This window comes from Triturus cristatus, chromosome 4_1 (genome assembly GCF_964204655.1).
Source record: "Triturus cristatus chromosome 4_1, aTriCri1.1, whole genome shotgun sequence".
Lineage (NCBI taxonomy): Eukaryota > Metazoa > Chordata > Amphibia > Caudata > Salamandridae > Triturus > Triturus cristatus.
The window spans coordinates 652,051,563-652,077,636 of record NC_140585.1 but is presented as its reverse complement, the minus strand read 5'-3'; the positions used below and the strand labels follow the sequence as shown (position 1 = coordinate 652,077,636).

The 26,074-nt window shown below is 41.9% G+C and overlaps 1 protein-coding gene across 1 annotated transcript in view; it reads right to left on the bottom strand.

The window, feature by feature from the left end:
• Nucleotides 1-209: 209 nt before the first annotated feature.
• The window catches only part of PUS7L (pseudouridine synthase 7 like), a 109,626-nt gene continuing 83,761 nt past the window's right edge, over nucleotides 210-26,074 (bottom strand). Inside the window, exons 7-9 of the mRNA XM_085653047.1 lie at nucleotides 18,582-18,862; nucleotides 11,342-11,395; nucleotides 210-635 (exon numbers count right to left, since the gene is read on the bottom strand). Coding sequence (XP_085509173.1) covers nucleotides 294-635; nucleotides 11,342-11,395; nucleotides 18,582-18,862 — 677 coding nt within the window. The 3' untranslated portion in view covers nucleotides 210-293. The remainder of the gene's footprint in view (nucleotides 636-11,341; nucleotides 11,396-18,581; nucleotides 18,863-26,074) is intronic.

Here is a 26,074-nt window from a genome sequence, read left to right as displayed (position 1 = left end):
TTCAAAATGCGGTTAATATGTCCAGTCAATAATACCATAGGCCAGTTGTCACTAAAACATGGCTATTCTCTTGCGAGGGGCTAGATAGAGCCTCACCAGCAGTATTTTGCACATCAGAATCAGTGGAATGGCTAAGAAATAAGCATGGGTATCATATCTACATTTCTGTCTTCTTTGTTCTCAGTGTGGCTAACAAGTTAAACAACTAGTTTTTCCCACTCATTAAGGTTTTCTTTATTGAATGAGCTTGCATACTTTTTGGAATGATGCCCCTTTAAAAATCATAAGACATTTTAAACATCACATTTCATTATTTCGTTAAGGCAAACTGTAGCATAACAGGAAGAATCCAGATCGAATGAAAGTGAAAGGGACACATTTTTCTGCAAAGTTTCATCAGATTCGCTTAAGTCGCCACTGTTCGCTTTACAAAGTTCAGTGTCTTCGACAATTTTATATGACAAATTGTGAAGATTTTTCACAATTAGTCGGTAACATCCTGGTACATTCAATTGTAAAGCAGGAACTCGGAATTTGCAGTTCTGTAGTCCATCTTTGGCAAGCTTCTCATGGTACCACTGGCCAACTTTGTTGGAAGGATAGACGATATTATACCCAAGCACTGGAAGAACGACCTGTATGAATATATATGAAATAAAGCAAGTAATTAAAAAGTATGGATTACAAAAATAATTGTATTATGTATTCATTCAAACTAATATGTTTCAGTTTCCCATCTTGAGGTACTAAACGTTTTTTTTTAACAGGGTTCATTTTTAAAATACATTCTGGATCTTATAATGAATGTGAAGATTGCCTTTCTAAAATAAAAATATGTCCATAGCTACGACAGGCAATAAGTATGCATTTGTAGCCAAGTATACTTCCATTTACCCGACACCAGAACAGCTGAAAATGTTGGATTTATTGTTGCAAGACTGCCAAACATTTATGTAAGTTCTTGGTCAAAAGAATGTTACTCAAAGAGGACCCCTGTCAGCTGTTGTATTCAATACCTACATCCAGTTATGCCTTCTTAAGATCAGTTAGAAAAATCACCCCATCTACCATTGCTACTTCAAAAATACATGGATTTATCAATCCATCACAAAAAACCATGACCAATAAGAAGTCTGGGAAAATTGCTGTGGTGTGTGAAATGGTTTTATTTTTCCTGTGGAATTTTATGGGAAATCTGCAAAATAACTATTTTAATGTAAAATGTGGTTTGCCGGTATCTCAAGTGATTTTTTTCACAGTATGCATACTTTGCATAACAAAGTCATACAAGATATTTGAACAAGACTGGTTAGATCTAAAACAAAAAATCTCGCACACATATTCTGTGTGAATGTGTCTATCATGGGTGAAAATTTAGTGAAATCACGTATTGTAAAATTCGGAGTAATTCTGCATAATGTGAAGTTTGAGAATTTTGCACATTTCACCAGTGGAATTAAAATTTTACTGAGGCCTAGATGTGGACCAACCACTTTTAAATTATAAACTGCCACAAGGCTCTTCAAACTGATTGGTCAAAAAATAATTTTTGTCAACTCTAATGTAATGGTTCATCCTCCCACCCCCTCAAATACTCAGTATAGTCAATCACGTCAATCTCATACACAAATACCCAGTTGGTTAGTTTTTTTTATTTAGAAGAACTGATTCCTAAATCCAATCATTGATGAGCCACTTCATCGGTCTCCTCAAATTTCTAGACAATTTATGCCTAGAGGGAGTCTGTCTGCATCATTAACAAGTGCACCCAAATTACTGAGGAACTAAATAAGTCAGATCTTCATTGGGTGCCCTCTCAACTGTGCACATAAAATGTTATTCCACATGCCCACAACACACAGAATTTCAATTATGGGCATAGTTTTGCATGTTGTATACCATGACTGTGCAACGTCCTACTTAACTATTTGCACACTGCTATCCTTTCAATTGAAACTGTAAATGCACAAAGTGATACACATTAACACCAACAAACATAAGTTTGCATAGAGACCGAAAGTAAAGGGTAAAGATATTCACTGGGCATTTAAGTAGGCTGATATTCCTTGATTCTTACTGGTAGCAGAAAGTCAGACATTTAGGGCCTTATTACGAATTTGGCGGTTCTACAGCGGATGGTGCAATGCACTGTCCACTTTAGGACCGCCAAAGCCGTGGTGCTGTCGCCCACCAGATTAGGAGTTAAATCCTGGTCTGGCGGGCAATCCTGCGGCATTCTAAGGCAGTGGTCTGTCATGCTCATTGAAGAGACTGACATGCAGAGCGCTGTTCTTAGAATGCAGACAGCACCTTCCTCCACGGTGTGTCTTGCATGCTACATCGTGCAGGAACTGGGGGTGCAAAACCAGGGGGGCACTAGATGTTCTCCCCCAGCAAGCACCCAAAGGCGCAGGAGGGCCTCTCCAACTCCCTTTCATGGTGGGCTCACCATCATGAAAAGGGCGGTGGACCGGCAACTCCTAAAATGCTTGGTGGCGGCGCAGTCATCAGATTAGTGCCCCTAACTACTGCGGGACTACCGTGGGATTCTAGATATCCGGCAGCTGCAGTGGCCCTGTGGCGGTCTGACTGCCGCAGTCAGAACAGTGTCGCGGTGGTCGGACCACCACCATGGGTTCAGCAGTCCTATGGAGCGCCAAACTTGTAATAAGGCCCTTAGTCTTCTACTACGTTCTAGAGGTGTAGGATTTCTTAGAAGTAACCAGGACCACCAGGGTCTCTAAGAAGAAGCATAGAAGTTGGAAAATCAGCTTCCTAGGAACAATGTACTCAAGTTGAGTGCTGGTAGTGAGGATGTTGCACTCTCCTTCCCTCCATAAACAGTACATCTCCTCTCTATGAAGATGGTTCCTCTGAAGTATGTGGTGCAGGTTCAAGTAACCAACTTGTCAAAGCCAAGCCAGAGTCATTTGATGACTGAGCACCCCGCACTCTCCTCACTCTTATGGATGCTCATTAGGAAAAAAACTTCAGGAAATTCCCCAATCAAGTTAGTATCAGGTCCCCCCGTCCGTCAAGATCCAGGCTCTTGCCCATTCAAAAAGGAAATAACCGATTGTATACATGCTCCTCAGATGGTTTGCAAAGGGTTCTATGATTTCTCAACCTGGGATTTTCACAGACACACACAGTACACCAGTGACTTTCTTATGAATAATTTCCTTGCAGTCCTATTTAGTGATGCAATTGTGTCTTTTTAAAAACACACTTGAGGGTTTGTCTCCACTGCATCACTATTCTACTACCAGTTGGCGCTTTTTTTTGTTAACACAGGGAAAAGGCGTGGGTAAAAAGATGGCAACTGGCAAGGAGTAAGCAACAATTAGTCCACACGACTTTAAAAAGGCGTCTGACTTCGCTACCTGATGCCTTGCAAATGGGTCTGAGAACGTCCTGAAGAATCTTTCACTCATGAAGTTAGTAGAACTGTTCTAAGTGTGACCACTGAACAAATGGCAATAAAAAGTGCTACAAAAAATGAAATGAGTGGATATGTGCTTAAGCTAGTGCTGCCAAACTTTGCCATGTGTAAGACTAGGAGGAACTTTCTACTCCCAAAGACCCACTGCCAGCTAGAAGAGCTGCGGAGAGTGGGTGCCCATGTGTCTGATGATACAGAGGTGTGATGTGGTACTGTAAGGATCATCACCGATTTGGAACACAAAACTGGCAGGAAGGAGTCAATACTAAAAACATTCACTTCACTTCAAAGCAGTTGATGTATTTGACGAATACTACAAGACACCTATGGAGAGTTCCCCCCAAAATGTCTCCCACACATACTCTGAAGAGTCAGTTCTGACTGAGAGGTGTAGACTGTTCATTCTGAAGGCTAATTCGATGAATAAATCTAGAGTATGTGCCTACCATTACAAAACGTCGCAAACACGGATGGATGGATGGATGGAATGGATTGAGGTCGGATTGATCCTCCAGCAGCTTGTTGCAATCGTCTGCCAGAGGAAGTTCTAGGGAATGGACACGGAGCATTGTTTAGGGCACCACCCCATGCAGGGCAACTGTTGTCCAAGAAGACTCTGGACCCAACTGGCTGTTACAGCCTTATTGGTCCTCAAGTGATTTGCTGTTTGGGAGATAGTTATTACTCTCACCTTTCACCAAACAGGACACTAGAATGTAAACCAAATCATCTTAGATGTAATCAAAGGGCACTAAGAGTAGTTCACAAGAACTCACCAATGTATCTTAAATGTCATTACTTAACCGACTCCGCATCATCTTATTACACTACTTTGATGGTACAGTCATCAATAGGTTTTCTATTCTTACAGAATGGTTGTTTCGTGGGCTAGGATCATAAAGGAGACCTCAGGAGTGACCCAGAGCAAGAATGGCTTCAATACCGAGCTCTACATGTAATGGTTGTGCTGGTTTCTTACCACAAAAAGGAGATACTTTCTGTAATCCTTCTGAGCAGATTTATGCAAGTAGATGCCAAACATCCACCAAGAACAGACAGCTTATTTGGATAACTGGATAGCTATGTGCTCCTGAGCCAAAATCGCAATCTTGAACCTTTGCAGGGGTAGAAACTTGGAGATCTTAGAGACACCCAAAATGGGGAGAGGGAACCTGCTCTGTTTTCCCCATCAAGTTATAGCCATGCCATCTTTTCCCCAAAAGGAGAAGCCTTTCTTCTAGTTCTTGAAATGCTGAATGGGGTAAACATGGACTCAATGAGAAATGCTGTTGCAGTAGCAGATTTCTGTTGTGTTTTAACACCTTTCACTGCCAGAAAAGTCAGATGGTCCTAGGGAAAATCACTGTGACCTCTTTACCTCTGATAAGGCAGGGAAGCAGGCCTCTGCTTTGCTCTGAAACGCCCCTTATTAAACTACCCGTTCCTTGAGGAAGGTCTAGCTGGTATATTGAGTGAAAGGACATCCACGCCTCAGAAAAACAGGAGGCATTGCTGGCTGGGATAGAGGTGCAAGTCTCGTAAGTACTGCAAGGAGGGCAGTATGTAATTCAGACATGACTTGCATATATGTTCTGCCAGAGGAACCCATAAGAAGATTGACTGAACAAGTTTCTCCCATCAAATGGCAAGCCAATAATTTTTTCCTATATTTTCAGATTTACGTCAGAGGACTGGAGACACCACTGCTGGAGCCCACGATCAAAGTTCATGGCCTTCAAGGAGGTACATCACTGGACAGCCTCAGTTGCCCTTCCGCAGCCTCATTTACAAGGTTGAATATGAACTTGTACTTTTTCTGGGCACAGTCTGGGAGGAAAGTTTTGTATCCATCCAATTCCTGCCACAGATGGACCTCAGAGCTGACCATGATGGTGTTGGCATTACTCTGTATCAGCGAGAGACAGCCAGACTGTTACATTCTCTTCTTTTACGTCTCCAATCAAACCCCACACTGAGCAGTGAGGCGCTTGGTAAAAAAACATAACTGCACTGTTGATGGGAGCCCAGAACTAGGTGTCTAATGACTTTGAAATGAGAGGCCTGGACATAGGACTTGCCCCAATATCCTTAGCCGTGTTGAATGAATTTGCATTTCTATAGCGCATGGCTACCAGAAGGCCTCCCAGGGCTAGGAGCAGAGTCATCAAAGAACTATGGCGAGTCTTCAACCAAACAGAAAGGTTTTAAGAAGTTTTCGAAAAGACAGATAGTTATCCTCAAGACGGATAGGATTAGGAAGCTGGTTCCAACATTTCGCCGCATTCTAGGAGAACAGGCGTCCACCACTCCGGGACCTTTTATCCTGGGAACAACTGCCAGATGCTTATTCCCGGAACGCAAGGACCTATTGGGACAATAGGAAGAGATGATCGACCAGAGAATCGGTGGACCCTTGGAAGATATAGTCTTATGGATGATACACAGTGCTTTAAACTGAACTCTTTCCGCGACCGGAAGCCAATGGAGGGTGGCGATAGACGGTCTTGCAGATTCCCGATTAGGAGGCGTGCTGCACAGTTTGGTACAGTCTGTAATTTTGTAATCATTGAGCACGGAGATCCAGGATAAAGAGGGTTGGCGTAGTCAAATCGCGAAAGAATTAATGCTTGAACCAACAATCTCCTAGCATTGAAAGGCAGCAGGGGAAGGATTTTCCTTATCATCTTCAAGATCCTATAACAGGCACCTGCCACCTTTGTGCTTGCTCCTTAACGTTTAGATTATGATCCAGCCAAACACCAAGGCTTTTGATCTGATCTTTAGGAGGAGGCATTACGCCCTAACACCTAGGCCAGAGTGAGCTGGTATTCAGGGGGGAGGCTTTGCCCAAGAACATCAGCTCAGTTTTAGCCCCAGTCAGTTTCAAATACGAGCCTTCCATCCAGGCGGACACACTTTCAAGACAGCCGGCCAGATTAGTTTCTGCTTTATCAAATTGGCTTAGGGAGACACTCAGCTGAGTGTCGTCAGCATAAGTAACAATCTGAATGCCAAAGGGCTTCACAACCTCGGCCAAGGGGCTCATATAAGTATTAAAAAGCGTGGGGCTCAGGGAAGACCCCTGAGGAACCCCACATCTCAGAGGCATACTTTAAGAGATAAAGTTATCCTCAAATTGAGAAATGTAGGCTGAATGGTAAGCACATGATTTAGCGGGCGAGCCAAATGCAAAGAAACATTTACAATTAAACTGTGGTACAGCGCTGGGTGTTACAGTTTACGGCACTTGCATATAACAGCATGTAAGATATAGCCTGGTACTGTCTCTGGACTGATGTCACATCCCCCCGATGAGCGATCGTGAGGAGGTGCCAGTGAGAGGGATTAACAGAATAATTCATCATTCCTGATGTCAAGGACTGAGGTCCAACTAGACTGGGAATGCCAATTAGATAAGTAGAAGTGGGGCCACACCTGAATGTGGGGGTGCTGCAAATGGAGTTTTGGAAGGGGGAACAAATGTCATCTTAGTCACATACCATCCAGGAAGGAGTCACAACTAAACTGAATTTCATCAGTTGGGATGAGGAGGGTCTTCAGGGGTGGCAGGCAACCCACTAACCACCTGGCAGGAAATACACTTTGTATTTTCAACTCATCAATCAAGAGATAGGAAAAGTGGATTTTGTGAATTTGCACTTTGGTATTGTGCCTAGAACTCCCTTCTATATGTCAGAGCATTATTTTAATAAATAGAAAATAATGCTCGATTTAAGTGGGTTTTATTTAACATAACCACGCTTCAGTTGACAGGACTGGCCAAAAATCAGCCCATGTTAACATTGTTTTGCAGTCACACAGAAAAAGATAGCTTTTAAAATTACTATGTAAAAGGTTTCCCTTCTGTGATTTTCCCAGTCAGAAAAAAAGTGATAAATAATTCATTTTGTGGTGGTGTTTATTTTGCCGAGGTAAATTGTAGTAACTTGTGTGCCTCAAAAAGGAAGCCATGTGCTAAATTTCCTGTATTTGCAACGTTTGAAAGGCTCTTTGTCTAGATCTGCTCTAAACAGTTGCACAGTAAATTGTGTTGCACAAATGTCACAGTATTTCTTCTTATTTCCTCTCAACACATTACGATTAGGCATGGAAGTAGGTGTTCCTAAAAGTTTTTCTTTTGATGTATTACATTTTCTTGTTATCCAGTTGGCACATTTAGTAGTTATATTATTAGTACCACCATATGCTATAGGATCTCCCAAAGTCAAGAGTTTGGCTTTTACTCTTTGCAAGTGCTGTGAACTGTAATCTCAGTATAACTGTAAACGTTTCTTTGCATCAACAGCTCCATGTGGCGTTATCCACACCGGAAATGACGTGCGCAGTGCCTATATAGGAGTCACTCCAGCGTGCTGACATCAGTTTCTTTTAATGACTTTCTACGCCAGGAGCCTCGAAGAACACTGAACACTGGTGTGTGAAATTAGGGCCCTGAAAAGGGAGCAGCTTTGGAACTCAAAATGTGTCTGCAGAACGGGGAGGATGTGTGGGTCGATAAGGAATCTGCATCTAGACAGAGTCTCCACCAGATTAGGTGTCACAGAAGGTAAGTAACTTGTTCACCTGACAGAGACTTCTTAAAGGAGATTTCTTACCTTAGAATAGATGCCCACACAATACATCCCCCCCGAAACAGATTTTTACTAGAAAGTCCTGAAGGACAGAACAGGCAAAATGCCCATTTCAATGGTCCTGGCTGTCCAGGAACTAGTGCTTGGTGAAGCCCACATTACAGACTGACCAGAACTCCTCATGCAAATGCAGTGATCTCATCCTTGGCTCTGGGGGAATGAGCTTAGCAGATGTTAATGCAGAGGCCTATCCATCGGGAGAGGATTCGTTTCTGCACGATCTTCCCTTTCTTGGCTCCCACATACCACAAGAAGCGTTAATAATCCATCCAGAACGGTTGTGTGTGGTCAAGGTAGAAAGTCAACGCTCTTTTTGGGTCCAGGCGGTGGAGTTTCTCCTCTTCCTTAGGGAGATAAGATGGCGTGTAAAAGGTGATGGACTGGTCTACATGGAATGAGGGGACTACCTTCTGCAGGAAGGATGCTCGAGTCCAAAGGACCATTTTGTCTGGGTAAAAAGAGATGTACCAAGGCTGAGATGACAGCGCCGGCAGTTCATGGACCCTCCAGGCAGATGTAATTGTAACCGGAAAAGCAGTCTTGATGGTGAGGAGCCTAAGAGTGAAGTTATGAAGCAGCTCAAAGGGAGCTTACATTAGAAAAGTAAGAACCAAATTGAGCTAAGGTAACATGCGTTGAAGACCTTCAAGGAACCTATTTACACGAGGGCACCTGAAAACGGAGGTCTGATCTGGCAGCCGCAGGAAGGCTGAGATAGAAGATAAATAACCCTTCAATGTGCCCAATGCACAGACTTGCTCGGCCAGGGTAGGGATAAACAAAATAACTTGGGTAAGGGGTGCAAACAAAGGGTAAACCTGTTTGTCCGTACACCATGCCACAAACTTGCTCCAATGGCAGGTGTATACAGTCTTGGTGGGGGGACATCTGGCTGGCAATATAACATTACAGACTTCGGGTGGAAGGTCAAAAGCAGTCAACTGTCGCCGCTTGATCTCCACTTCGCTTGAAGAACCCTCCCTTGCAGCTGTGATAGGTGATCATCCCAAAGGTGAAGCCTGATCGGAGGACGGATGGACAACAGCTCGGGATACCAGACGCTCCAAGCCCAGTCCAGAGCTACAATGATGACTTTGGCGTTCTTGATCTTCTTGAGAACTCTGGGCAGGAGTGGTATTGGTGGAAAGGCATACAGGAGGCTGGAGCTCCACTTGAGATGTAAAGCATCTATGAGAAAGAGGCACCTTGGAAACTGCAGCATGTGGAAGTCTTGGATGATTACGGGGAATGAGCCACCAGCCGTGCTTGGGATGTTGGCAATGGAGACAGATCAATGGCTTCAAGGAGCCTGACTGGTGCTGGGGGCAAATCTTCAGGCGGAAGACCAGTAGGGGTCCAACCGAATCCGCCGGTGTCCAAGAGCTAGCTTACGGGGACAGTCCACTCAAATATGTGTCTGGCCTTATAAAACTCAGAGTTGAGCGGGGGTCGCTCTGGCTCCAGGAAACTTAAAGAGGCACAGAGACAGCTCTGGCACATACTCAACCCCAGAGCCAGGCCTCGAATGAATATATTCCCTCGTCTTGTCAGATGAGTTCGATGGACGGTGCGAAATCAAAGAACTCTTCGACTGTTTATTTTTCTTCCATTTGTGAGACTTACCCAAATGACTGACTGGTACAACGACCGCTTGGAGTGTCTCTGCGATCGGTCCCAGGACATTCCTCTCCACCATGATTGAGAACATTGTGGCGTCACATGTCAAGCAGCAAGGAGCTTGAGGTACCGTTCTCTCAAGGCCTTGGAGAGCATGGCGTGACAATCAACGCTGGCTTTGGTGTCGTGGTTGCGCTCGAGGCACCAGAGACAGACGAGGTGTGGGTCAGTTCCCGACATCTGCTGATGACAGGCGCCACAGGGCTTAAAATCAGACTTCCTTGTGGATATACCTGCCACATCAGGAAAGTCTCAAACATCTTTGACAAAAGGGTCGAAAAAAGGTAGGTCAAATCTCATGCCTGGGTATAATTCTAAGGAATCTGCGGCTAGAAGTCTCTAGCTGATTAAGCAGACTTGTGACACCTATCTTATGCTACCAGTGAACAAAAAATACATACCTCAAAGTGCTTGACACTGGGTGCAGTGATTAACAGGTGCCCCCTCAGCCCTCAACCGGAGGCCGCGCACACCAGGGGGCTCTACAAGGGGCTCCCAAACACGCTTTCCGACAGGGTTTCCATGTCAGAAAGGCCAGCAAGGAAACCCTGCCGGATATTGTGCATCGTAATTCCAAGGGCAGAAAGTCCGATCTTTGGGATTACGGGTCAGCCTCTGACTGGCTGACGGCTCCTTGTCAGAATGACCAGACAGTTTAGTTTCCGACCGCCAGCATTGTAATACGGCAGCCGGAAAGTAAACCACCGAGATGCGGCCTAGAAAGGCTCCGACTGTTGGTCAGAGATTTCCTGGGCCGCATCGTAATCGGCCACAAAATATGAATATACTACAGCTGTAATTTCAAACCTCCATAGAGTAAAAAGACTAAAGTGGGCCTCTCCACCTGGATAACCCTGATCAGTGGGCAAAGTCTGCTAATAATTATCAATAAAAGTAAAAATTGAAGAAGAAAATGCCACTTCAAAGGTGCACCTATTCACAAATATTACAGTTGGCTCCCTATAACGACAAGCACATAGAAAGAACTTACTTTATGAACTACGATACAAATAAATTCATAAAGTACCCTATCGTAGTGCAGTCTTACAACGGTAACCCTTGATGTAGGTTGGACAATCTTTAAAACATGCCCATGTCATGATAAAGAGGAACAACAGGTTACTAACAACGTGAGGTGAATATTTGAAGCAATCATTTAATTTAAAGTATTTTAAAGATTAAATGTGTATTATCATATTACTATTAACACGAAGTACCCAGTGTAAGTGATGTGTAATGTAAATATTTGAAACAGTGAAGAGAATTTATTGCTAACATATGCAGAAAGTTCCAGTATTTTAAAGAATAAAAGCAAGTTGTATGGATGAAATGCTATGATTTCTGCCTCCGTATTACAAATGAGTGCAAGCCAATGTCAGTCGGACACAATTATATTGATATAATCCTATTTATTTACATAATTTAAAATAACTTAGAATATTTAGATATAGGATCTATTTCTGCCACTAGTGAACGTAGACAACATTTAGAGATTACACATCTTGAAAATAATGACAAGCAAACAAACCAACAGCATGAAAAAAGGAATACGAAAAGATCAACACTTAACCTGATGTAGCAAATATTTGCCAGATGACACTTCTTCCTCAGAAACTAGATGAACCTATTGCATAGAGAAAGTTGTGGGAAATAAAAAAAAATTAGTGAGAAAAAGTTAGAATCAAGATAGTTTGTGGATGGAGCAAGAGGAGCTTCCAGAAACTCTGGCAGGTCGAAACATATGTGCCGAATAATCATTCATTTCAGAACTTGATTCCTATAACCCAAATCCCAAGGACCTCAATGGGATATTGTAGGAATGCATTCCTAAAGTGGTCCACATAGAAACTAAAAGCTCATTGCTCCCTCCTTTCAACAACCCTTTTTGTATATATGAAACTGTACAATCCCTTTCGTCTTCTCTCGGAAGAGCAATCGGGCACGGACTCCTCTTTTCTTAAAGTGCTTTATTAACGCTCACTCCATGTCATGACGCGTTTCGGTCACTACACGTGACCTTGATCACATAAATAGCGCTCTGCGGTGTTTCTTTAAATCATCCAGATTGTGTCACATAATGATTGTTACGATAGACATGGACAACAGATTGTATAACATATCCAAATTTGTCTTTTGGCTTCTATTTTCAAACGCCATAATATACATGTGCAAAACAGCAATATGTAAACATATTTGGCATTAAAAGACAAAATTATAAATTATACATTTTTCCTTCATCGTATTATAACTGCATAATGCATTTAGTCGTATTGCTCTGGATTTTATACATATATCTAAAGGATAAATGTGCTTTATTTAATATTACTAACTATGCATATATGGTTGAACCTGTTGCGTTTAATTTTATTTTGTCATGTCATTCATCATAAAGTGCTGTGAGTGTATATAAAAAAGTGCTATGTTCTACCAAAGTGCTAAGTGCTTGATTATACATGTGACAGTGTGTCTATATGTTAACATAATAACAACAAAATATTGGTCAGCTTATGGTGAGGAATCAGTTCATCATGATAATTACATTGTACTTGCATATGGTAGATTTTTGTATATTGCTACTATTATTCGTGTTGTAGTCTCTCATTATTTAGACATACATTTGATAGGTCTGACTTGTTTACCGAATTATGCTATATAAATACAACTGTAAGTAAAAAGTGTTTTTGTATCCAAGTACCTACAGAGAGTTTTATTTAATCACAGGAAATTGTGTAGATCCTCACTATTATTGAGACCTGACGGTGTTTTACAGTCTAGTTCTACAATAATTTTTGATTCTAGTTGGCGAAACAATCTTTCTCTGTTACCCCCTCGTCTTAAAGGTGGTATTGCATCAATTACATAATATGTGAGACATTTCATATCATTATGATGCTCAAATTTGAAGTGTCCGGCCACCGGGTATGTAACGTCTGAATTGACTATTGCACGGAAGTGTTGGAGAATTCTCATGAGCACCTCTAGCTTCGCGCTACCCACATGGCGTAAGCCACAAGTGCACTTCAAAACATACACTGCAAAATCAGTCCTACATTTGTAGTTGCCAATGACTGCTACAGGGTTAGGATTAAAAGGTGTTGTATGATGGGTATATTCCTGCCGAATTTGCATGATGTGCATTTGAAAAATCAATTTTTCGGTGTTAACCATGTATTCTTTTTTAGCTAATTTCAGGGCTTCTCCTAACTAAGCTTGTTCTCATCTAGGGTGTTTTCCTTAACATGAGTGTTGCTTTGTCTGGTAATCTCTGTCCCTAGACTGAGTGTTCCTTTGTCTGGTAATCTCTGTCCCTAGACTCTGTCAATATTATTGGCCAGTTTTTATTGACTATATCTCCAAACTGTCTCTCCTGGGGATTGTAGGTGGTTACGAGTCTAAGTGTTGTACTTTGTGTATTTTCCTTTTCTGGATTCTGATCTGATGTTTGGTTCCCCTTTGTTATATTCCTAACTTGTGTCAGTAGGCTCTCCCTAGGTTTCGCATTAGCTTTAAGTAAGGCTGATTGTATAATTGTTTCTTTGTAACCGCGTTGTAAAATTCTTTCTCCGGCTTCTTGCTGACATTTTTCTAGATCTTTATTTGAACTACACATCTTACGAAGTCTTAAGAATTCACCATAAGGTTTACTGTTTACAAGGTGTTTGGGGTGAAAACTCTTTCCATGCAGCGTTGAGTTGCCTCCTGTATGTTTGCGATTTAGTGTGGTCTCAAGTTTGTTATTTGAGACATATAATTTTACATCCAGGAATTCTATGGAGTGTTCATTGATGTGTGAAGTGAATTCTAAGTTAACTTAGTTCGTATTTATTTCCTTGCTAAAGGTTTTTGCACTTTCTATAGTGCCTTTCCATATGACGAAAATATTGTCAATAAAGCGCATCCAGTTGATTACTTGCGTTTTAAATAGCTCAATATATTTCTTTTTCAGAATCCGTTCCTCCCACCAGCCGACATGCAATCATGCATAGCTGGGGGAGAAACAGGCTCCCATCGATACACCCCTTTTCTATCGGAAAATTTCCTTACCAAATAGGAAAAAGTTATTGGGTAGACACCAGTTAATAAGATCAAATAACATTGCGTTATGGCTGTACATATTGATTGATCTCATATTTAAAAAATATTTCACAGGCCCACACTAGGTTCTACTGGTGTACAAAAATGTTATGTCCATTGTAATGAGCAGTAACCCCTCCGTCCATTTTATTTCATTTAGTTTTGTTACAAAGTCCCCAATGTCTTATGTAGGACGTAAGCCTCTGCAGATGATCCTGTAGGATATAATCTACATATTGGGTTAGGTTTTCAACTAGGCCATTGTTAGCCAGGATTATTGGTCTTCCTGGAATCTGTATTTTTGGTATGAAATAAATAGTTGGTAAAACAAGGAATTCTTTGGTGATTAATCCTTCTCTCTTCCACTGTAGCAGAGCTCGTTTTAAGCCTTCTCTCGCCTTGGCTTATTGTATTCCTTGATATTGGATCGTTCATAACATTGTGTGTCATCTAATTGTCAGTAGGCCTCCTTGAGATAGTGTTGTTTGGGCCAAAGGACTACATTTCCTTCTTTATCCGACTTAGTGATCACAATATCTTGATTGTTTTTCAGTTTCTTCATCAAATTAGCATATTGTACATCCTGGTATTTGAATTTCTGAATAAATATATATAACCATGCCCAAAATGAATGTAAATCTAGATTCTTGGAAAGAGGATACCCCCCTAAGATTAATGAAGCTGCCATCAATAAATCTATGGTTCAAACAAGAGCTGAATTATTAAAAAAGACAAGAAATGGAACATATTGGTGACTAATATTGTACCAGACACCGATGATGTGGTAACCAAACAGAATAGTTTTAGGCTCATTTTACAGTATAACAATCAACATAATCAAATCAATTTTACAGAAAAATTGGCCATTGGTTTTAAGTGATTCCATCATTGGGCCTGAGTTACCAACTAGGGTATCGACGACATATAGTAGGGGTCCATCTATGAGAGACCAATTAGTAACAACAAACCCTGAAACAATTGACTCTACCAATTGGCTCTCTAAACACAAAGGTTTCTTTCGTTGCAAAACATGCAAGGCATGTCAACACGGTATCAACATGACAGAATACAAATCACCCTTCAGTGACAGAAAGCATGTTATCAATAAATTACTCACATGCAAAACGGATCACGTAATTTATGTACTCACATGTCCGTGTAATTTGTCATATGTGGGCAGTACAAAACTTCCAGCCCACAAGCGTATTCTTCAACACCTCAGGGCAATTAACAACCAGGATAATACATATCCAGTTGCACGCCACTTTAAAGACCACCATTTGTCTAACAACAAAGAGCTCAAATATTTTATTATCAATACTATCCCACCGAGCAGACGAGGTGGTAATAGGGAAAGTGCCCTGAGACGTTTGGAAACCAAATACATCCTTGAACTTGATACCAAACAGCCGAATGGTTTGAACATCACAGAGGATTTATATACCTGCCTCTAGAAATTAAGTTCACATAGTTTCCCTTTGTTATGTCCAACATACAACTGTCTTTTAACTAGAATTTTTTCCACTTACAACATCATGTCGTTCAGGAATTATCGACAATAAGAACTTAAGTAGGAAATACAGAACAGAATGTCAATATCCATCTTATTTTCTTGTTCCTTTAGAGGAATTTCCAGAAACAATACATTTTAATTATTTTCTCTATAAGAGAAAAAATTAGTTGCACATATATTTTTTCATTGAATGGTTTTAACATATTACCATAACTTGATAGGATAATTTCAGCATTTTTTACTATTACAGATCTATGTATTAAAATGTTCAATAGGTATGGATTTAATAGAATTTTAAAAGATCGGAATTTTAAGATATTGAATAGGATTAATTTATTGTATTTTAATTCATTATATATTTACCTATTGTCTACAATGAATATATGTAAAAATTTAGTTTCTATATAATATCAAACAAGATTGCGACTTTGCACACTAAATATATATTAGGAGTTGGTATATATTAATATCAATGATACCTCAATATATAGACTAGAATGATTATTTGATATACCTACAGGTGATATGTATGGGATTAAGATGAATCAATCTGACTTTGCACTATATAGCACTTGCACTTTATTGTTTATACATGCACTTTATTATGAATATATAGGTTTCACTTTATTATATGTGCAATTGGATATAAGGCATTAATAATTACAAATAATGCAGGCAGCAATAATATGACAGGCTAAGCGGACGGAATTACCATTGTTTATCTGCCACTATCCTGCTATTAGGGATAGCGTTGATGGTTGATTGGATGGGTACTATACCATCCATTGGATAAATATGGACACAAATTTATACAGTCTTTATGAACATAAGAAGTTGATGAATTTAATGAGGTCATATTAAGTGAAAAAAATTATTAATACATGCACATTCATTCATATGCGTTTATATGCTCCTTTTAAAAAAAAATAAAATAATCTTTTGCTTTTATGTTCATTATATTAATGTTGGAAACGTTATTTAGCTACCTTGTCCTTTGCCGAAGTCTATCTTCTATGTCTTTACCTTCGGGTAGTCACATGAGCACATACGATTATTGCACTGTCACTTTAAAAATGAAATGAAGTCTTGTACCGTTGTCATGTGATCAAGGTTCTTTCAAACCGAAACACGTCAGGACCGAGCAGGCAAATAAACTACACGTTATGGCACGAAATTGTGGTCCGTCTCCGTCCATGGTGTAAAGCTGAGGAGTGACGGTGTACTGTAATTGAGATATATATATATATATCTCAATCGCCCAGGCTGACCACAGACTGCCAGAGGTGCTCATAGAAATTTCTCAAAAGTATTCACTGTTACCTTTTCTGTATATTGAAATGTATATATGTGTGCAATTCCACTTACAGAAGTGTCAGGCTAAATTACCAAGATAAACTTGGACTTACTTTTTTGATTTTCCCAGGGCAATACATTTTTGCAGGTGAGAAACACCTTGAGATATGACCCGGCTGTTCCTTCCACAATCCCATGCAACACTTGCCAGGAGAACATCTGTTTTCAAGGCTGAAACTATTTTTAAACATGCGGAAACTACTTTCAAACATTTGGTGAATATCCACAAACCTTTGAGCATGTGGGTCTTCAAATTTAGCACGTGGTCTAGCCTGGGAACTCCCAGATCAGCACACATAGCCATGTTGCTATGCTAGCAGAATTTCCCATGTCTAATATTCCATTTGCAAGAGCAAAACCATGGTGTTTTCTAATCTGAGAAACCCAGGGTGTTGCCCTTGTAAACATTCCTATTTACACATCTAATTAGAACTTAGCATTGATAATCGTTCCTATGAGAACATGATCGATTTCCTTTTCTTTTTAATGGCTATTTTTATAAACCGGGTTAAACCATCCTCTTAATTTTCTATACAGCACGTTTTTAATTAGAATTGAGTAAAATAGGAGAGAGATAGGAAAATGTTTTTGATAGGCATGAATACTTTTCGACGGGAGCCAAGAAATCATTTTATGTCAGAAACAAGATCTTTGTATGTGGTCTCTGAAGATCACAGCAGGGATTACAATGGTCAGTCTCTCATTCTGATCTAAGGCAAAAGAAGCCTCACAGTAGCGAGGTTCATCAGCGGTGAAGCAAAGTTTCTGTAATATGTGATACGTAAAACACATCCACAGCCTAGCAACCAAAGCATCCATGAAACCACGGAAACATCTATAGACAGTAGGTCTCCTCTGCAGATTTTATTTAAATGACATACATTTTTAAAACACAAATATTCAAAATTAGGAACAACAATTGTCAGTAAGTTGGGTGGGAGGAGCGGCCATTATGGTTTCACACGTGTGAACCATAATGTGGTTTCACACGTGTGAAACCATAATGTGATTTCACATGTGCGTTCCAATAAATTAATAGTACATACAGAAAACCTTCAAAATATCTCCACATAAAAAACAAATCCCTTTCAAATGATCCATAAGACTGTTCTCGCATAAGCTAACTTGGCATTGCTGCCGTATCAGTCTCCCTTGACACATAAAATGTCACCCTTGATACTAAACTGCACCAGCCAGAAGAGTGCCTGCATTAATCCAAGACATTGATTCAAGAGTGAGTATTGACACAGGCGCCATAATGCCATGCAATTGCTCTGTCATGAAATAACTAAATTAATTCACAAAATGATTTCTGTATAGGCCAATTGACTTGTATGAAACTACCCTATATCACCCATGAATCGCACCAGTATCAGCCATGCCATAGAGGTATACCTTCGTCTAGCTGATGAACTTTCCACCTTCACAATGGAGCACCAAAATGACCTCAGACACCACTCCTGCTAATTATCCATCTCCAGCAAGTCGTGACAACAGTGGCACTATTTTTTTAAGGTGCAACATATCCACATTTCAAAGACCTGACTTAGTGTTAAAAACATGTTTCTAACTTAAAGTTCAAAAGAACATGTGCAGATCTACTGTGACGAATATTTACTAAACTCAACACCAAACCAGATTATGACAGAGCGGAAATAGCAGATTTCACTGGATTGTAAAGAAACTCTTAAGGTACGTTTCCGATGGCACAAGTGGTGGTCCAGATAATGTCTTGCATCCAAATAATTGAAGCAGTAATTAGATTGACAAAGTATACTAGGTTAAACACTTTCTGAACGCCTCTGCTCAGACGGTTTGTTATTTCGGAAGTGCAGTTTTCTCACAAATATTATGATTAGTATTTGCATACCCTCTCACTTGTGGATGTCTTTTCATCAACACTCTCGTCATCCAGCACCAGATCCCCCTGCACGACACATGATCCATAGGTCTTCAGCCTGTAGGATGCAGCTTCATTCCAGACTCTGCTGCTGTAAGCATGGACGTAAAAGATGCGCATGGAATGTGGAATGCTAAACCATCCCCTAGTGCAGCCCTCATGGTTGACACCATAGCGATTCAGCGCTCGAAGAACCATTCGTTCTCGTACCTTATATTCTGGCATGATGTTAAGTGTGCCTTTGGCATCCTCTGCAAATACAGAACAGAATAAATGTTATAGCACAAGACATCCATCTGAAAAAATATGTCCGAAGAGTTTTTGTACAAGACAACATATTCATATATTTCACAATGTGCATCTTTTTCGGTTTTACAAATGATTATTGTTTTCCTGTTTGCACAACCAGTCACAGGTTAGGCATGTTTTTAAAAACAGATGTGAAAAACAAATTAAGGCAATAATTTGGCATTACTTAACAGGTGGCTAGGAGACTGCATAAGAGCTAGGAAAAATGGACATTAAATATAATTTAACAGCTACAATTCTCATGAGTACCTCTTTGTACAAGGTACTTTAGCCAAAACGCAAAAGGTAGTTTTTGACAATCACTATGAGAGGTTGAAGGTTATCATGTCATTTTAATTTTTAGGAGCGTATTAATTCAATGGATCATCTCAGGCTCAGGAGCTAATTGGGTGAATCTGCGGATCACTGAGTGAGCTACTCGCAAAGAGAACTGCTGCCAATGGATGAGCGATGAGGTTTTCTAACCTAAATTGTTCTATATGTTTGCATAGGTAGAACAGCAGATGTAATTTGCTGTCTAGCTCCCAAGTTGCAGATTGAAGATGAAGGAGACAAGCACCTGGCCTTCTCCACTTCTCCTCTTTGCCAAAGTTCACAATGCACTATGCCATGGACTAGAGATCTACATTTTACTTTTAAATGAACTCAACAAAATGTTATCAGAGACAGAATGTGGTAATTTTGCATGTTACCCATGCCTGGCTTTATATGGAATCTCCGTTATGGACATGGCTCAATGTATGAGGTCTTTGGTTTCCAGCCTAATGGAAGAGACCGATGTGGTTGTGCCCTGCATTACAAAGATCAAGTTAGGGGAAGGTGTGGGCAAGAGTGATATTCTTTGTTTTTACCTACCTATACATATATATAGTTATGGAGTATTGTGCAAGATAATCAATTAAAGAGTGCCCATCAAAGGGGAAAATCTAATTGAATAGAAACCGTCATTAACATTTCTGTACAGGAGTCATTCAAATGACTTCATGGCTACAATAGTCAAAGAAAAAGGCAGACAAATTAACAGCGGCTTCCAGTAGTTGTTCCTATAAATGAAGGTACAATAGACAAAAGAAAAAATCTTCTTGTGTCTTTATTGGTTTATGGCTAGATTTGTGTTTTATTTTTGTGATTATATGGTTTAAACCAGCATCTCTGACTAAATGCACTTCAGCAGACTTTGGCTTTATGCTTTGGTTCCATCTAGAATGGAGAGGATAGCAGGGCCTAAAATTAGAGTACAAATTATTTGAGGCAGTTTCATTAAGCTGGATCCTTGTTCTTATGAAAAGGACCTTGTGGATTGTTTAAATATTTTTTCATAACACATTTTTTTCAGAATGTATTTTTTCTAGGATATTTTTTAATTTAGGTTTTCTTTGAACAAAAGTTATTATAAAAAGAAGCAATAAGCAATTGACTGTTAAATGAGATGAGGCTATAAGGATAGTGATTTAATTTTTCTTCCTGTAGCTGAAATACTCATTGATATGTGACATATTTTGGTGGAAATTAACTGTATGTGGCTACTGAAGTATAGCAAAGGATGTGTCTGAATAACAATACGTGTATATAATAATAGAACCTAGGAAAGAGATACATGAATTACACATCTGTTGAGGAATTATTACAGGGATTTCTAAATAATGTTGATTTTGTGGCTTTACTAAATGGTTTGATTTTCGTTCTTTTTTATTTATTTCTCCCTTCAGTATTTGTCTACGAAAAAAATCTTTTTATAAATTCTCTTATTTCATTAATGTATTGTAATCTTAGCTCGAAATTTCCTTAGTATGCCAACTATCCAACTTGAGTCCTGAGGAAACGACAACTCCTGAAACACGTGTTAGCTGTGGGACAACATTTGACAACTGCTGGTTCATGGTTGTTAGAACATGACAAACTAGACATTATGTCAAATGGATGTAAAAGTCAAGTGATAATTTTGTTTTGTGGAGATAAAGATAAAATCATTAATTGCAATTCTCTCTATATAAGTATGTGTTTCTTATTAAAAAAAGCTAAATCAAATGTTTATGAGCCCCAACGCTCCATTTTGGATTTGGAATGACCAGCTACATTTCCGGTCTCTTAGGCTGAGTTGCGCAGGGCCATCTGAATCTAGAAGGAAAATGTTACTTACCCTGTAAGCATCTGTTCATGGCATGTAGTGCTGTTGATTCACATGCTGTGCATACTTCTGCCATCTTGTGTAGGGCTCCGGCAGGTACATATTGTTTTTCTTCAAAAGATGCCTTTTTGAGCCACTCAACATGGTTACTCCACCAATCAGTGGTAAACACCATGGGCTCAATTGTTAGATTGTTCTTTTCCACTCACAGGGATGCGACTGGAGATGGAGCATAGAGATGCAGTAAATGAAGACCATGCAAAGTAGAAAGTATAAGCATGAAAGAAAGAGAATCTGAAATAACCAAAGGCGTCCGGGGAGGAGGGTGGGTGCATGTCAATCTACAGGACTACATGCCACAAACAGATGCTTACAGGATAAGTAACATTTTCGGTTTGTGGCATGTGTAGTTGTAGATAAACATACTGTATAGAGACTACAAAGCAGTCCTCTTAAAGCGGTGGCTAAGCCCGAGGATGTTGCAGAGAACTGGAATAGTGTGTGTAGAACAGCTTGAGCATCTCTAACTTGTTGTCTGACAGGACATCCACACAGTAGTGCTTAATAAAGGTGTGAGGAGTGGACCAAGTAACTGCTTTGCAGATGTCAGCTAGTGGTATGCTACCTAAGAAACCGATAGAATCCCCATTTTAAGGTCTCGCCTGACCCAGAGCATGCGCTGGGCTGGCGAGACTTTTAGTGTGTGGGTTTTCAAAATGCTGCCACAGGCTTTTGGTGGCCTAGCGCTTGCGTTCACGCGCGCAGCCGCCATCTGCCTCCCTTCCAGCGCGATCACTGCTGCGTGCGCACCACTCGCGTGCTTCCCACAGAGCAGGTTCCCACATGGTAGAGAAAATACTTTTCTTTCTTTCATGACAACGATCAGCTGTTTTTTACCTTTCCTCTTTAAACTGCGGGTGCCATTGTAGCTGCTGCAGAAGTAATACGACGCTTCGTCGTCATAGAAACAGGAAAGCCTTCCTCGGGTCACTTTCAATAAGTTGTGTGTTTGTGTAGATGGAGGAGGGGGAAGAGGGGCTACCTACAGCAAAGGGGGGTTGGAGAATTGTATTATTGCACTGGAAACAAAACTGTCCATGTGTTGTAGCAAGGTCTCTGCTCGACTGGCTGTTCCGGTTTTCAAACAGTCACCTGGGACTGAGTCTCATGGAAGAAAACAAAGCGATGCAGGAACAACCCTTCACTTTATGCAGCGACATTGAAAAATCTCTTCGATTTCCGAATTAAATCGGATCATTCTTTTTGCACCCTTTGAATGACTGGTAAGTTCCCGTGCATGCTACGTCATTGACTTGTTTTGTTGTTTGAGGCCGGGCTGGGGGGGCTCATCGTTCACCGCAGGAGAACCAAGCAAGTGTTTATATTTCTCAAAGTAGCACGCACCTGGACTGCGTTCCAAAGCTGATAAATCGATTTTAAGAATGACTTTATTAGAATGAGTGCACAAACTGTTTTCCTAACGTATTAAACCATGACGCGTTGCAAGCCATCTCCTCGCTTTAAAAGTTAAAAAAAATGTTTATAGAGGGAAAGACTTGGCTCCTGTTGCCGCTTGGCTGCCACCCCAGACCGCGCACCGGGCCGGGAGGGGTACCCACAGCTTCCCTAGGTATGTCCCCGGACTGGGCCCGATCCGACCCCTGTTCCTGGAAGTACCGTTGTTGCCCCCCGATCTTGCGTCCTGGCCTGGTCGCGCCCGGCTACTATCAAAAGGGGAAGGGGTTGTGGGCCTCACCAGTGTCTTGCTTCTCAGATCCATAAGCGGTATGTCAGATCGCGTTTCCCTCGCAGCACCAGGCCGGGGGGGTGCATTATGGGTTAACAGGTTGGTCCCCACTCCGTGTCGTCCAGGCCCGGCCCGCTGCTGTTCCTTCACCGCCTGGGCCCGATCCGACCCCCGAGCGCAGCGCGGGACGGGCCGCTCCTCCCCAGTGTCTCACTTCAGCGCCACCTCGTCTCAGAAAGCAGTGTCCGAGAAGGCCGGGTGGGGGGAGGGTAAAGAGACTGCCGCCAGCCCCCCCGCGGCGCGCTTTGCTTCCCTGGCAGGTATTACACCTTGGGCGCCGGTGATGTTGCGGGTAGACTGCAGGCATGTCAACCAGCGGACCCTACTGCAGAGACCGTTGCACTCCAGCCGTGTGCAAATGCCTTAGAACCACCGCAATAGTGGGTGATCGCCTCTTCCCCCTTAGTGGCAGCACAATGACAGGAGTAACGACGTCCCCCAGACCGCCCGCACATTTGGGGACCTCGTACTTATCTGCCACAGTTGCCGCGAACGTGCGCTCCCCTGTCACATCTACAGCAAATGACAGCAGACACCGGGGAAAATTGCTCAGGAGGTTTCACAACGGCACCCTCATCACATAAATTTGCTCCTCGGTTGTTCGGGCGTGCTGTTGTGCCTCCCCCGCACCCGGATGGCTGGGGATACCGGGTCCAGACAGGATAATCGAGGGCTGTGATGCGGTGCTTTGCCGGCTTGCTTCAGCCATGTTCAGCTGGCTAGCCACACCCCTTCGGAGAACAACCCTCTTGTGATGAACCTGGAAGAATGGTTCTTCTAATATAAAAACATGTATCTCATTTACTCTACTAAGGGAAGTGATGGCTCAGAAGAAAACTACTTTTCACAATAGAAATTGTAATCAGCAAGACAAAACTATCTCGAAAGAAGGGCCATTGAGCCTAGAAAGTACTATATGAAAATTCCACACTTTAACCGGAAGCATCCGGGGCAGAAAACCTTGTTTAAGGCCTTCCATAAAAGCTTTAATGACTGGTACTCTGAGGGGAGCAAAGAGTCGTCCTTATTCTGTAGGTAGGCAGCCAGAACAACCAGATCCAACTGAATGGAAGAATAGGTAAGGCCTGACTTCTGGATGTGAAAGAGGTAACAGACAATGTCTTGTACTGATGCTGCAAGCAAACTAATATGTATGAGAAGGCAATAGTGTACAAAACGATTACATTTAGCTGTGTTACAGTCCTCGGTAATAGAGACCTAAGAATAGACTACATCCCTCCAAATGGTTGAGGTAACCAAGACCTCAGGAGCCAAATTGAAAGGTTGAGTTGCTGAGGATTGGAGTGCCGGAGTGCAATAATTTTGTGGAAGAAGGTCCGGCCTCTTGGGGAGCTTCTCATGTGTAACTAGAAATTGCCCCAATAAGGTGCCAAGGATTGCATACCAGGGTTGGAACCACCAAGATGACAGTACGGGATGTATGCCTCAGCCTGCAGACTATAAATGGTAGGAGCAGGAGAGGCAGAAAAGTGTGTACGCAAATATCTCAGACCAGTTCATCCACAGTGCATTGCCCATGGACTGTGGGTGTGGTAAGCAGAGGGTGACGTTTGGGCATTTAGCATTTTCAGCAGTGGCGAAAAGATCTATTTGAGGATATCCCCACTGCTGCAAATATGGGATCATGACCTGGGGGTGGAGTTTCCACTCGTGGACTTTTTGATGTGTGCTGCTGAGCAGGTCGGCAATATTGTTTTCCACCCTGGGAACGTGTTGGAGAAGCAGAAGCGCTCTGTGATGTATCGCCCACCGCCAAATGCTCTAGGCTACTGCTGACAGCTGGAGGGAATGTGTGCCCCCTTGTTTTTGTAGGTAAAATATGGCAGTCGTGTTGTCTGTGCGTACTAAGCCTGTTTTGTATCAGAGGGCAGAGCCCGAAGGGCGAGCTGAATAGCCAGCAGTTCCTGTTAATTGATGTGAAGGGAATGTTGGGCAGGGACCACGTTCCCTGAACAGTAAGATGATCGAGACGTACACCCCAGCCAGTGAGTGAGAAGTCTGTGGTGATGATGACCGCCAGTACCGGGTCGAGGAAGTGCCACCCTTGCATTAGGTTGTGAGCGTTCGCCACAGCAGAGAGGGACATTTGCGGCTCCCTACCGCACTAGAACCTTTAGATGACCGCCAGCCTGACACCACTGTGCCGCTAGTCACTCTTGCGACTGGTGCATGTGCAACCTGGTAAAGGGAACTATGGTTATGCAAGACACCATCATTCCTAGCAAACTCATTAACTTTCTGACAGTTACCTGGAGATCCAGCTAAAAAAGAGGCAGTAGGTTTTGGAAAACCTGTACCCTTGCAGGCCTAGGGTAAGCCTTTCCCACCTGTGCGCCGAATATGGCCCCGAGAAAGGCTTGTACTTGAAAGGGATGTAAATGGGACTTGGTCAAGTTGATGGTAAAACTATACTGTGTAAGGTATGGATGGTGGTCTGCATATGCGCTTGGCATTGTTGGTGAATGGTGCTCTTGATCAGCCAGTTGTACAATTAAGAGAAAACATAGATACTGGTCCTCTGGAGAGGAGCTGCTACCATGGGCAGACATTTTATAAAAACCCTGGGAGCTGTGGTAATCCCAAGAGGGGTCACTTTGAACTGGAAATACTGTCCACTTACTAAAAATCTCAGGTTATCTGCAATGTGCTGGAAGAATGGGGATGTGGAAGTAGATGTTTTTCAGATCAAGGGCAGCCAAAAAGCAGCCTTGTAGCAACAGAGGAATGAACTCTTGTAGAGTCACCTAATGGAAGTAGTCCGACAGAATGTACCTGTTGAGGGGTCGGAGTTCTGAATGGGTCCGAAGGAGCCATTCTTTTAGGGAATAAGGAAGTGCATTAAGTACACCCCCTTTCCACCGTGCTGTGGTGGCACTCGCTATATGACTCCTTCGGTATCTCATCTTGCAGAAGGCGTTGATGGTCTAGAGAGAATTTGTGTCAGCGGGGGTAGGTTTAGTGGTGGTTGAATGAGTTTGAGACAGTACCATTTCCTATATAATGTCAAGAACCCAACGATCTGAGGAGATTTCTGCCCATAGGGACAGAAATCCCTGCAATCTTCCCTCCGACACGTGTTGTGTGGTCGGGGGTGGGAGAGGACTAAAGGGTCACTGTTTTGGAGGGGCAGCCCATTTGGGGGTGGTGTCTTTACCTCAGTCTTTGTTGTTATTGCCCTTATATCCACCTCTATAGTAT